Here is a 15,173-nt window from a genome sequence, read left to right on the forward strand (position 1 = left end):
TTTTTTTTGAGGCAATTTCCAGTTTAACACTTATCCAAGGATTTCTCAGCTCTAATGAAAGAAGACTTCTCCCTAAAGAGAGTCTTCACTGATGAAACATGACATGAGGAACGGAGAAGTTGGAAAGGAATGATCATTTCGGTTGCGGCCTCCGAAAAGGAGCCAGGAAGATAGGAGATTACCCAGGCTTTCCTTTGCCTGGGGATTTACCACTGGTGGCCAATTTCCAATCGGAAATTAAAATACATTTGTTGTTCTAGCTTATTATTAGTGCCGTTAAGCTCCTACTGTGCCTTATTTCTAAATTAAATCTTACCAATAGTGAGGTGTGCACAGTCACAAGGCCTAGTGGGCCTTGGAATCTGCTCCTTGATGCTAGGGGAAGTCTGCTGCCCACACTGCTGCTTCCTCCGCTCTGTTCAGGATGTCTTGCAGGAAGCATGGGTGAGAGAGAAGGAGTGTTGAGGCAAACTGAAGGACAGCGGTCTGGAACTCATGGGACCTTAACTTGTTTAGATTCCTATATTTGAACAAGAAGTATCTGTTCACCTCTGGCTTTTAGCCTGTTTGCACACATCTTAGGCACGCCTTTGGTTGTTTCTGTCACGGGGGCTTCGTCTTGGCCATCTGTTGAGAAGCTGACTGCACAGCTACATTTACTGTCTTTTAATGGACAGACCAGTTTCATAGTAGAAAGCCTGCCATTAATTGTTGACTTACGGCATCCTTTCTTCGTTAACCTTGTAGGCAGAGGTTTAAGTCCCAGCTTAGTCAAGACCACAACAAATAAGCCTTCATCTCTCCTCTCCTTGGCCTGTGTTGGCAAAAGTTCTTCCCCCAATAATCATAGTTTGCTGGCTCCCATGTGAGGAGGCGTACATGGGAATGGCTTCTGAAGGCAGAGAGGGAGAGAGACTCAAATCAAGTGTTTGTCATGGACCAAGAAACACCTTCTTGCCACCTAGCCAAATTCAAAAAATTAGAAAAGCAGATGCAAAATGGTGTCTTATTTCCCAATCTTTTATATAAAGGCAGAATAACTCCAAAAAAATTCATCAGAAAATATCAAGGATATTAGATCAATGGGATCGAATAGAGGAAAGTCAAAGGAGATACTAGGCATATGATACATTATTCTACCAGGAAATGTTCGTGTCAGTGATAAAATAATACATCTTAACCCTAACCAAGTAGAATGGATCGCTTTGGTCCTAAAGGTTTGATGTTATTGTTTTGATTTGGTGTTTAAATTAATTGGCCCACACCCTCACAGAATACATTTGGAATCCCACGTGAGCTACAGACAGCAAGGACTCAGAAAAGGAGAGAAGAGCAGAAATGATAGAAGTTTGAAAAGAAGCACAACCACCAATTCTTCTTCAGCTGGGAGAAGACTATAAAAATGAGCAATAAAGGAAATAGAATTTAAATAGATCCCCGTGTCTCCCTCCAGCCTTTCTTTAAATTCTTGATGTCTTTTCTGTCAGGTCTGAGTCTTCCCGATTGAAAATGATCTATTTTTTCTTTTCTACAGAGCCTCGAGATACATTCTGTGTTGTTTCACAGTTCTATGCATAGCCCCTGAAGATAAAAGAAATGCTTTGACAGAGAGATGAAGGAAGACCCTTTAAGTAAAAGTTAATTTACACGGGGCTCTACGCAATTTAGGATCACATCCCCTCTTCGGTGCCTCTAATCCAGAAATATATCTGTTCCAACTGGAGGAATGGAAAGTGTCATACGTCAGACTCCAGTGGAGATGAGATTTAAATAATCCTTCTTTTTAGAGAAAGAGTCACAAAAGACTGTGACTTTTGAACTCCTCTGTGAACTGAGAACAGATTCTCTGACGGAACGATGAGAAAAGAGCACATTCTGAATCCATTTGAACTGTAACAGAACTATCGTTGATAAGCAAAATTTCCGAGAAAGCTGAACAAACCCAGAGCTTTAACAAATGCCGTTATGCCTGATTGCTCTTCCAGCTGATGAGGGAGAAGGAATTGATCTGGGGAGGGGGAGGGAAAAGGGAGGCAGTGGCGGGGAGGAGGCAGAAATCCTTAATAAATAAATAAATTAAAAAAAAAAACAAAAAACAAATGCCGTTATGAACATTTGAGGCTTAACAGTTTCTGGACTGTAGTCTCAGAATTTGAAAATACTTGAAAAGCACACGATTTCAAATGCTATGGAAATGAAAAGGGGCTGGAAAAAAAAAGTAATACAAGGATTTCTGCAAAAAAAAATTTGCTTACCAGCACAGCAAACCCATATTATTTGGGTGAGTTATATTCATGTAGTAATTTTTTTGCCAACATTTGGATCCATGATCAACTTAGAGTATTAGGGCTTCAGTCAAGGAATTTTCTTATATTTAATGCTGAAAAGAGTAATTGCTTTTTTTGAAAATGCTTAATAACATACAAGCTACTGCTCAACTATTGGGTCAAATAGTTGTGTTTTTTCTTAGGATACATTAAGGCAAGAACTAAGAAATGGAATTGTCGAGAGGGACGATTGGCCAGAATACTTCTCTGAGCAGTTATTCTTTATAAAGGTCGTGTTTGATGTAACACAGTAATGACCATAAAGAAAAATTCATGCCATCCTTTTGTGAATCTGTACGCAAAAGCCCCAGTGCTATGGTCCGTGGAATGACAGTGCCTTGGGAATCCCGATGATTTGCATTAATAGGGAGAAAATGCGAAATTAGATGCCCATTCAATTTTGTATAAATCCTTCAGTATACTGAGTTAGGCAGGAAGTTGCCAATTCTCCTGGAAAAAAAAATCTGGTAAATATGCTATCATGGTCTGAGCAGTTAGTTATTTTAACAATAACGTACTCTTACTAAAATTACCGGGTTAAGAACATTTCAGTGGGGTACTGCTTGGGGGTTTCATGGAGCTCTAATCTTTGAAGATGCTAACAGTTAAACAGGAAAAGTGGCATGTAATGCTCAAAACACACTGGAGAAATCATGAGGTGGAACATAGTAAAGACAGGACTTTTGAGAGTGTGTATTAGACTTGCCTAGATCACTTTGAATCTATAATTTGTCACTATGGAATGCACCATTTGTTCAGTTTATTAGTAGTGCCTCTTCATTTTGGAAGATCATTTAATAATATCTTAACTGTTCTACGGATCAGAGAATAAAGCCCCCAGAGAATTTAATCTATCTTCTTTTGATAGAATAACATATAAATTTTTGAGCTAAATATTTTATCTTTTAATTGAATCCAACTTCGTTTTCCTCAGCAGGTTTTTGGTCATATTTTATAATTTTTGATAGAAAATAGAATACCAAAACATTTTTTAAAAAAACAATTGGCCAACCTCCCATACATGCACACATAATTTGCCAAGTACACACATTTTAAGGTGTTTCAAAATGAAAATGAAATAGATTCTCTTTTAGAAGACTATCTCTTCATTTTAACTGTAAGAACATAGCATTTAACTTCTTAGGATTTGAAATTTTGATAGAATTTAGTGTAGGGTGACACAAATTGTTAGATATGAATAAGTACATAAATGGAAAATGAATTTCTAAAATGTTTGTGATAATCTTCAGGGTTGCTAAATTAACTGTAACTCAAGCAGGCAATTCTTCAGTCTTTAAAAAAGGGAAATATCAGTTCCTACCCCTGGAAAAGGAGAAATGAGTTTATATGTAATGCCCACCTAGTTTGCAAAACATCTGGCGATCCTTTTTGAAGTTGAGGCCAATTTGATAGTTCTTCTTCATTTTTTTCAGCATTTAAAGTTCTTCATATTTTCAAATCCTTAAAGAAGTTAGTCCTTTGAGAGTCAGACCCACATATCTTTCACATATCTTACAAAGTACCCCAAGGGAACTCGCTCCACATCCTTTCAAAACGTGAAAAATGTAGGAACTTGGTGCATGCTGATTAAATGCTGTCATTTCAGGAATGCAATCTGCATCTAACACTTTTTCAGAGCGTATGAATATACGCTTTGGAAGTTATCCAGAACTCAGCCAATGGAATTATGCCTCCTTAAACCAGGTCATTGATAATAATAATGACAATTTTTTTTGGACTGGTAAAATTAAGAGCAACAGAATTGGGCAAATATGCTCAGGCCGAGAAAGTGAAAGAATCAACACAACATTACATATTTGTAGAGCTATAAGCTGAGCTTTTCCCTGGTGAAGGAACATAAACTTGGTTTTTAAATTTGCACTGTTTTTTCTTTCACTGCTTTACATAAAACAGATATCTCTTATCTACGCAACATAGTTTTCAACATGAAATGAAAAGTCTTGATTAGGAAGCAGGGAAACATCTTGAAGTTGCCTAATTGTGGTCATTCTATGTATATAGTACTTAAATCGAGAAATTGGAAGTGTCATGTGCTGTGTGCTGATTTAACTTGTAGCTATCTGGCCGGTAGCTGTCACATTTGAAAGAGATCATTGGTTGCATCGCTGTCATGATGTGCTTGGATCACCCTGCTTTTTGTTGACTTCTGAAAACTCCTTATTTGGAGAGCTTTTGGACCACAGAATTATTGATAGCAACTACGGATGAATATTGCCAAATAATTAAATATAATCATTACTTCTTTTTCCATTTGTCATTAACCCATGAACAGTGACTGGTGGAAGTAAAACTAAGGGCTAGCTAAATGGATTATTTTTATGAATGACACCTACCTTGCATTTTACAGGTACATCTAGCGATATACCACCTTCTGGAGAAACCCAAAGGCTTCTGTTACAGTAAACTGGTCCAGGTTGGTAGTGTATGTATAAAAAATATTCCATTCTGTATCAAAACTAGGCACATGCCTTTATTTATAGTAACAGAAGTTAACAGAGTTGAGCAGATTTGACTTGGGTCCTGTTTCTTGGCATCCTACATCAGACATACACATCCCAACACATCTCTGCCTGTTACTCCAGGGATCTAGCCTCAGATATTGGTGGGTAAAAGGAAGGTGAAATCACACTTGGATCTATACTGGTGAGTAACTAAAAGCACAACCTCTCATTCATATTGCTTTAAAACATATACAGCATATATGTTTCAAAAAAAAAAGAATATATTGATCTCTTTTTGGTACTGAACCAATAGTATTGTATGATGCAAGGTTTTAACAAATGATAATAATAAATACAAATTTTACTGTAGAGTATGTTTTTAGACAAATGTGTCTTTTTAATATGTAAATCCTACACTGTAGGTTGTTCTCTTTTATTTTTCTCTTTTGTTTTTTGCAGTGGTAGAAAATGTTGAATTGTTGTCCGTCAGCATGAGCCAAAGGTTCAGGTTCGTTACTGAGATCCCCAGAATGCCAACATCTGCAATGCAAACACTTAGTATCCCATGTGTGAAGGGCTGTGACACATGCCTGCTTGCCTCTAACCGGCCAGTATCCCGAAGGAGACCTCCTGCTTCCATTAACCCTGCTTTGACACAGGGACAGCTGCACGAAGCTGCCTGATAACCTTGTGGTTTACTACGTCAGACGTCTTACTCATGACCAACAGGGACACAAGACAGTAGGGTGTGTGGTGGGCCCTTATATCATTTTCATGTTGAACCTCCTGGGTCCAGCCACCTCCCCTTCCACGACAGCACCATTGTTTTTTCGGGGCACATACTCGAGGTCAATGCTGTTTTTGTGCTTGCCTTTTCCTCGGCTCCACACAAAAAGGAGGAGAAAACAAAATAAAACCACTCCCAGGAATGTGAAACAGCCCATGGCTGTAGATACCAGTATTGTTTTAAGGTCCAGAGAAAAAGTATTGGCATTAGTGCCGTTGGAAACGGTGTCATTGGAGTCGGTCATGTACATAGGGGTCCTGTTTGCGTAAAGGAAGCGGTCTGAAGTGAATCCCTTCACAGTGAGGGAGGCTGTGTAGGTGTCGTTCCCAGCAGCGTTGCTAGCAATGCAAACATACAACCCACTGTCTTGATCCTGGGCAAAACGGATTTCCAGGGTGCCATCACCCAACACAGTGGCCCTTCCATTGGATTTGGCGGTGATGAAACGCCTTCGGGGTGTCACCCAGGAAATCATGGGCTGTGGGTCTCCGTCAGCATTGCACTCTAGCTGGACCGTTTGTCCTTCATCCACTAGGAGATGCTGTAACTTCTTTTCACGGATTTTGGGCTTTTTGCAGGTGAAATAAAAAGAAAGAGCAGTGCTATGGAAATCCTTAAATGATCTCTCACGGATGGTGTCTGGCCCGGCACACATGGGCTGCTGGCCCCCAAACTGTAGGGTGGGTTGTCGCTGTAGGAGCCAGAGGAGTCGGCAGTCGCAGGCTAGTGGGTTGTTGTTAATGCTCAGGACCTCCAAAGCCCTAGGGGAGGAGAAGACATTCTCTTCCAATGTTTCCAGCAGGTTCTGAGATACATTGAGCACACGGAGGAAGCGGAGCCCTTGGAAGGAGTGAGGCTCTATGGTGCGCAGTTGGGCCCCCACTATATGAAGCTCCTGTAGGCGGATCAGGTCAGAGAACATGCCTGCTTCGATAGTGCTGATGGGATTGTAGGAGAGGTTAAGGTGGGTCAGGTATACCAGGTGTTTAAAGGCAAGGAAGGGGACAGTGGACAGGTTGGTGTTAGTGATGGAGAGGGAGGTGAGGTTGAGACCATAGAGACTATTGGCCGGCATCATATCGAGCAAAGGCCAGTAGTCGATCTCTAGGTGTTTCAGGTGGAACAATCTTTTAAAGGCATACACAGGCATATTGTTGATATTAAGATGCTTCAGATGCAAGGTGATGAGGCTGCGGAGGTGGGAAAGGGCTTCTGTTGGTACTGCTGTTAAGTTGCACTTCTCCAGGGTGAGCTGCTCCAAGCTAAGTAGTCCGCTAAAGGCCCTATGTGATATATAAACCAAATCATTGTCCCCCACTTCTAGAGATTTCAGGTTATGGAGATCCTGGAACATGTAGTCCAGCAAAATAACAATCTTATTCTCACTAATGTCAAGTTTGGTGAGGTTGGACAGTCCTGTGAATACTCCCAACGGTACCAACTTAAGGCGATTGCCTTTCAGGCGGAGGGATCGTAGGTTAAAGAGGTTGTTAAAAGCCCCGGGCTCCACATTGGCAATGATGTTGTCACTCAAGTCTATCTCCTCCAAGAGAGGATATGATATGAATTCTTCAGGGTTGACGCTTTTTAACCTGTTTTTGCTGAGGTCCAAGATTTTGGTCTCAATGGGAATGCCTTCTGGGATGGCGATCAAACGTCTTCTGTGGCAGCTAACAGATTTGTTCTGGGCGGAGCACTCACAGCGAGCAGGACAGCCGATGGTGGATCCCACGAGGAGGAACACCATAGCCAGACCCAGGAACGGCTGCCAGCATGGTCTGGCCGTGTGAAGCATGGCTCCACTTCTTAGTCTACACCTTGGTTACGGGCCTGCATGGACAGGGGGAAGAAGGTGAGAGGGACAGGTTAGGACAGAGACAGGGAAAGGTGCATAGTCAAGGAACCGAGTTATAAAACAAAGATACTGGATTTGGTGACGACCAGAAGGGCTCCCTTATTGGCTACATGATTTTAAGGAATTTGTTTCATCTCTATAATTATGTGGTTTTGCATACTAAGTGCGGCCAATGATAGCCGTGAGAGCTCCTAAGAGTTATCATGACTGACTAGGGATTAGAAAACTCTAGAGACAAGTTTAGTGTCTGGCATAAACTAAGAAAAATAGCATGCATGCGCGCGCGCGCGCACACACACACACACACACACACACACACACACACACACGTGTGTGTGTGTGTGTATTATATACAAAAGCCCTTAATTTTACAACTTAAAAGAAAAGAAACAGGTTAGTGGCTAAGTGGATACCAGTTCTTTTTTTTTTTTTTTTTTTTGGTTTTTTCGAGACAGGGTTTCTCTGTGGCTTTGGAGCCTGTCCTGGAACTAGCTCTTTTATTTTAGAATGAATGTCTGCGTTTCTTTTTTTGGGAAATAGATTACCCTCTATTATAAATGAAGCTAATGGAAGTTTCAACAACAGCCCTTGGGTCCAATATTCAAAACAGTTAACATCTACTGCAAGGTGCTGAAAACTTTTTCTTCACATATATCTACTTTATCAAAAGTAGCTTTTAATTTTAAGGCACTCCTCTGTCAGAGTTCAATGAATCTTGACTGAGCTAACTTGCTTATTTGAGGTAGACGTGTTTTCCTGTCTTACCACTCTGCCATTGTGTTTCTTACAGGGATGACATGTACTTGAGAAACCATTGTGACTACAATAAAAAGTACTGCTTTTATGATGCTAGCTTAAATATCTAGGAGAGGGAAGATACAGTTGTAAGAAAACAAAACTTTTAATACACAAAACACAAGAAAATTAGCATGTTACACAATAAATAGCTTTATTTTCATATTGTGAAGCTCCTTTCACTCAACAGCATCAGTGAATAATAAAATTCCTTAGAATTAACTTGACAAGCAATTTTCGGAACTACTATGGCAGGTACTAAATCCTACAAATGAGTCCAAATTCAACTCACTAAGCAAACTATATTTAGATAGAAAGTAAATGTTATAAACATATTCTCAATAAAGACCCATTACAAAACTATTTTGTAATTAAACATTAATTATAAAGTTGAAATATTGAGTCAGTATGTATACACATCTTAAGTAAATTTTATTTGACTCTTCAGGAGAGTTTAAAAATTGGCATAAGTTCTGTGTATTTCTTAAGTTTTAATTTTTCTAGTTTGATTGTTACAGAGGAAAATTAGAATTGTAAGGAGCTCAGTTATATGTTATTATATATTATATTGCATACCATCTCAGTAATGCACTATAAAATTATGCTTTCATGACAAACACACATGGCAATCCAATCAGAACCAATAAAACTATGAGTGATAATAATACTATAAAAATATGTGAAATTATGAGACCATGGATATTGATGTAAAATATGAACACTAAGTAAGGAACTACTCTGAAACCTACTTGAAAGTAACTTTCTGTTATTGATGTTTAAAATGGACTGTGAAAAAATATAAGTAATTGGAGATATACATATACCCTAGAATGAGATTCAATTTTATGTTAGAGTTAAACATTTTTTATGAATGACATTAGAAACTAGTAATGATTTGGGCTTAGCTAGTATGTTTTTAAATATCCTTTCTAGATATAGTATAACTTCTGTTCTGTTATAGAAGATGTCATGTAATTTTCCAATTCTTTGAAACTGCTGAGTCTGTTTTATCGTATCTCCACATTCTTATCTCAATGACTATTTTGTGTCAACTAGAGATAGATGTATCTTTGCATTTGGGGATATATAACTCTCTAAAAGTCATTATAATTTATTTGGTTGGTTATAGTTTTTAGATATTTTAAACACAGTTTTTCAACATTAATCGATTGCTAGGAAATATGCATTCAAATTCCCATATGAGTTGGATGTAGTAGCACACACTTTTAATCCCAGCTTTTGGGAGGCAAAAGCAGGTAGATCTCAGAGTTTGAAGTTATCCTGGTTTAGAGAGTAAGTTCCAGGACAACCAGTGCTACAAAGAGAAACCCTATCTTGAAAAACCACTTAAAAAAAAAAAAAGAAAGTAAAATACTTAAATATGAACAGAAAATTTTTTGTTTCCCTAAATTCTATGGTTCTTTTTTTCTCTCAGATGTTGAAGCTTTGAGCTTATATACAGGTTTAGTTTGTGATATAATAATCTTTTGTTGTTGGGGAGAGTACATATTTACCCAAAGTAACGATAATTGTCTTAATTGTTTATTTTGGGTTATAGATTTTGGGTTTATTTAATTTAGATAAGTTTTATCATTTAATTAATCTCTGTCGTTGTAGCATATGGTGAGTTTTTTTTTTGTTTTTTTTTGTTTTTTTTTTTGGTTTTTCGAGACAGGGTTTCTCTGTAGCTTTGGAGCCTGTCCTGGAACTAGCTCTTGTATACCAGGCTGGTCTCGAACTCCCAGAGATCCGCCTGCCTCTGCCTCCCGAGTGCTGGGATTAAAGGCGTGCGCCACCACCGCCCGGCTTCATATGGTGAGTTCTTGATCTTGAATCCACTGTTACTTAGTCCACTTAACCCTAATGTAATTATTGATATGTTGTATTTAGAGAAGCCATTTTGATAGTAACTAGCTGTATTTTGAGTTTTTTGCTCCTTTTCGTATCTTTTTTTATTATTTCAATTTTCCTAGTGCTGTATATTAATTTCTTCTTTACTTTTCACCCCCAGAGGACCTGGGTTCAATTCCCAGCACCCACAGGCAGCTCATAAATGTCTATAACTCAATTTCAGAGGATCCAACACCCTCTTACACGCATACATGTAGACAAAATATCAATGAACATAAAAATAATAGTTAATAAATAAAATTAAAGAAGAATATATGTGTGTATATATGCACACATACATATATGTTACAACAACAAATCTAAAAAGGCCACGAATCTATGAAGTTTAAAGAGAAGATGGAAGATCATATATACAGGTTTAGATAGAGGAAAATAAAGGAGAAATAATGTAATTATATTATATTCTCAAAAAATAAAATAAAAATTTAATAAAATTAAAAAAGAATTAGTGTTTTCACATATATAAAATACAGTATTTATTTTGTAAGATGGGTAAATCTGTATTATATTTATATGGCTCTGGCTTTCTGTGTTGAGGATAACAGTTTTATTATATGATTAGTTTAGTAGTTTTCAGTTTATTTTGATTTAATAGTAAGGAACACACTGTTTTTTATTTAAATTCTGCTGGAGCATGCTATTATCTGTGACAGAGTTTGCGCAATGTATAAATAACCAGTTATTATCATGTATTTAAATAATGATTTAGGAGAAGGGTCTTTATTGGATCTATTATTTAACCAAGATGGTCTAAATGGAAAACGCCATGTAATTTAATCCTGACAGGCAGAACCTGAATTAAATTTAGGCATCGAGGCATTGTTTTTTTAGACAGGGTCTGACTACATCGCATGAGCTGGCTTTAGACTTAATCTTCTGTAGCTTCTCATGTGTTAGGATTACAGGTGTATGCCACTAACATTGTTTTTTTCCTTTTTGGCACTAATAAAAAGGGCTATCAAAAAAGGTTATGTAGTCAGATGCCGAAAACATACATTGGAGAAAAGATAGCCTTTTCAACAATTCAAGCAGGGAAAACTGAATATTAGTTTGAAAAGTTAAAAATGCAAATGAAGTTAGATCCTTTCCTCTCACTTGTACAAAATTCATATCAACCTAGATCAAAGATGTTAATGAGCGACCTGGACCTTGAGAACTGTCAGAGGAAATGTGACTAAACATCTCAAGATACAGCCTAAGCAAAGGCCTCCTTCCAGAAGCTCAGGAAACCTAGCAAGAATTGATGCTTGGGATTGCATGAAATTCAAATGCCTTTGAGTAGCCAAAGACACAATTATTAAGTGAAGTGACAACCCATAGAATTTGGGGGGAAAACATAAAAAAACCTTTGTCAGCTATATGTCTGCCAAAGGGTTAATAGCAACAACACATAAGGAACTAAAAAGGGAGAAGTCGAGCATCCCAGTCAACAAATTATCTGAGGAACAGATATTTCTCAAAAGATGATGTACAAACGACCAGCCAACATGAAAGAAGTAGTCAATATTACTAGGCATCAGGAAAATTCATATTAAAACAACATAGAGTTTTCATGTCATCCCAGACCAAATGGTTGTTGTTGAAAAAACAGAAACAAATGCTAGAGAGAACGGAGAAGAGGGAACTGTTAGCTGGTACTGCAGGAATACAAACTGGTCTAGCTACCATGGAACTCAGGATAGTGTTTTCTCTTGGGACTAGAGGATGACACAACAAAACTCTGCCACTCCTGTGTATGTACTCAAATAACCCAAAGTCAACATGGCAGAGATACAGGTAAGATTTTGACACACTATTTGGAGTACCGACATTATGAGGTAATCCTGGGTATCTATCAAAAGTTGAGTGGGTAGTATATACTGGCATTTTATTTAAACATAGAAGAATGAAATTATGCTGTTTGCTGAAATATTTATATAAGTAGGGGAAATCATATTGAGCAAAAAAGCCACACACAGAGAAAACAACATATTTAATGTTATTTCGAACATATATAAACATATACATAGGATGTGAAAATAGAAGGGGGACTTGGGGAAGGGAGGAGTTAACAGGAGGTGCAGACTAAGGAGATGAATGGAACTGGGGTGAATATAGTTAAAATACATCATTGATTTGAAGGAAATTATCTTTATGAACCTCAATACAATACATGAAAAATGTAAGGAAAAAAAGATATACAACCAGAAAGCAGAAAGTATGCAAAGTTGCTTCGGATCTGGACCAGTGTGTCCATCTCACTGCTCGTAAAAGTCTAGAATTTAGGCCCACATCTCACACAATGTTTTTGATACAGTCTGAGAACTGCAGAAGAACATGTAACTTTATTGTCTGCCTCTCAAATATTTCTCTTTTTGAGTCTGGAAGGGCAAACTGCTGACTCCATTTAGCTCTCGCTGTCAGCAGAAGTCTTAGAATCAAAGCTTGCTCATAATTTCCAGCTGTGGCTAAGCTTTGACAAGATGAACTTTGTTTTGTTAAGAATAAAGCAGGAAACCGAAATCTGTAGGGAGCTTACAAGGTTCTTGCCATTAATTCTGATCAAAGGGACGCTGCGAGCATAATAATTAGTACCTTATTAAACTTAGTGTATGAAGCTGGGTATTTTCAGAGTTACCTTTTCTCTGTGCTGGCTACTTCCTTCCCATTGATTCTTAAATTGCAGGAACAAGTGTAACCATTGGGAGGATGCAAAAGCCAACCTCCAAGAACAGAGCAAGCAAGTATTTGGGCTCGCTTAGATGGCTTAAATTTTGATTCATAATATGCTAGTGATAAGCCATGGATGGTGATATCTATAATTCTCACCATCTCTTCAGTACATCTGTTATCATGGAAGAGAACATTGATTACTACAGATGTATATAACAGGTGCCTAGCACATTAATAGCTGTCCTCATAGCCATTAATAGGAGATAATGATTTGGTTTCTGGAGGCTCTGTTTGTCAGGATGGAGATCAAGTCAAGGCAAGCCAAGGAGGATAGGAGAATACTGCAGTCAGAAGTGGGCAGATTATACAATGGAAAGAAATGGGGAACTTTAAGCAGCTGTAATCTTTAAAGACACAAGAAGAGAAAGTAGTGACCGCTGTCTATTGTGTAAGTAGAAGGTTGCAAGGGAGCAGTTACTTAGATGAATGATGAAGTAGCGATGAAGAAGTGAGAGACAACTTAAGCTGGAAATTCTGGGATCATATAGTTTTCTTACAGCTGAACCAGGGCACAAACAATGAATAGACACTGTGTTCATCTCTATAAAATCTTAACTGCGTGGTGCTGCCTCAGGCCTTTATTCCCAGCCCTCAGGAGGCAGAAGCAGGCAGATCTCTGTGAGTTCGAAGCCAGCCTGGTCTACAAGAGCTAGATCCAGAACAGGCCCCAAAGCTGCAGAGAAACCCTGTCTCAAAAGACCAAAAAAAAAAAACCCACATTATGTTAGCTAATGATTGGGTTTTTACCAAATAAAGCTGTTTCTGAAATGAAAAAGTGGCTGGGAGGTAAGAGGAATGAGATAGAGAAGAAAAGGTTGAGAAGGACTTGAAGAATAAAGGTGTACCAAATAAATCTACAGTCAGAAAGCAGAATTAAACATCCCAGATGTCTAAAACTGTCAATCACAAATCTCATGTTTTATCAAATCAGAAAATAGAGAGTTCGGAAACTTGTATGAAGGATTTGAAAAGCAAAGCAAAAAAAAAAAAAAAACTTCATTGTGCAAATCTTAAAACTCAGTAGAGTTACCTTTATTCTTTTTAGGAAGCAAGTGACCTTGAGATTAAAGCCCAAAGTCTAAAATCTGACAGAAAACACATTTATCCTTGAACACAGTCTCCAGTTAGCATGCAAGGCATTATATTTCCACCTCTATTCCTTTATTCATTTTTAGTTGGAAGAGATACAGAATTTTGATATGGAAACTCGGAGAGCACTCAAGTAGAAACAATGATTGCCATTATGAAGCCAGTTTGGTAGATCTTCCAATGTGCCCTGTGCTATAAAGTAATGATAATATCAACTGTAAAGGGCGATAATCAAAGGTACCCAGGAACTCATACAGAAGGGGAAACCTTATTCAGTCACTCATTCCACAAACAACCAAAGATAGTTGAGGATGTATAGCTACTCGAATAAGGACTATTAGGTATTCAAAAGGTATCATTTGTGTCTAAGATAATGTCCATTCACCTGCTTGCATTTGACATGATGATGGTTTACTGTGATAAAAACTTATGTGAATTGATATAAAATAAATACAAAATTAGTATTGGACCTCTTGTCAAACAATATCTTTGCGTTGTCCCTGTTTCCCTTTGATAGTTAATCTCAGAGAGGTCAACAGATTAGGTTCTTACTAGCCTGGAAACATCTGAGTAGTTAGTGCTTTCTGGAACCGACAGTTTTAAAGTTGGCTCCTTTGGAGTGGTGGGTTAGTGCCTTTTCTGGGATCTTCAGTCAAAGGTAGTTGAATAGTCAGTCATTCCACAGTCTCTGAGGCATATTACATGCTAAGCTCCAAGTTCCCTCCTAGGTCACAGCACTGTGTAGGACAGGAGGCCACCATGATGTTAACTTTCTTCTTCATGCTGCTCCCAGGACATGAGGAAAACACACTCCCACTGTGGAAGGGCCCTCCGAGTGCAAAACCAGTCCCAATACTCGGCCACAGGAAAACTTCTACTTAATATTAGTTTGGCAGATTTTGCAGCATAGAGGAAAATTTCTGTAGCTGCAGGGAAAAGCTATTAAAGATTCTAAATAGTCCCTTTTTAACTTATCCCATGTTTTTATGGGTGAAATCACCCTTTTTGCTGATGTCCCCTTTGTCTAAGGTTTCAGCCTCAGTATTGGAGAAACTGTTTCTGTTCGCTATTCATTGAGTCCTGAGGTTTATCTTTTATTATTGTTGCTTATATTTTATTTATTTTTGTGGCCATGTTATTTTGAGCTCTTAACTTTTATATATACTTCTTTTGTTCTTTTCATAAATTACTGCATAAAACTTTTATAATAATAGCCTATAATCTATCTCTCTATC

At 38.0% G+C, this 15,173-nt stretch overlaps 1 protein-coding gene across 4 annotated transcripts in view; it reads right to left on the reverse strand.

Moving 5' to 3' along the window:
• Nucleotides 1-4,794: 4,794 nt before the first annotated feature.
• Lingo2 (leucine rich repeat and Ig domain containing 2) overlaps nt 4,795-15,173 on the reverse strand; it is a 1,024,105-nt gene continuing 1,013,726 nt past the window's right edge. For all 4 annotated transcript variants that reach the window (XM_026786729.1, XM_026786730.1, XM_013351943.2 and 1 more), the window contains one exon: nt 4,795-7,406. In XM_026786729.1, the coding sequence (XP_026642530.1) occupies nt 5,551-7,371 (1,821 nt within the window). In that variant the 5' untranslated portion in view covers nt 7,372-7,406 and the 3' untranslated portion in view covers nt 4,795-5,550. The remainder of the gene's footprint in view (nt 7,407-15,173) is intronic.

The sequence above is a fragment of the Microtus ochrogaster genome, linkage group LG5 (genome assembly GCF_000317375.1).
Source record: "Microtus ochrogaster isolate Prairie Vole_2 linkage group LG5, MicOch1.0, whole genome shotgun sequence".
NCBI classification, from domain to species: Eukaryota; Metazoa; Chordata; class Mammalia; order Rodentia; family Cricetidae; genus Microtus; species Microtus ochrogaster.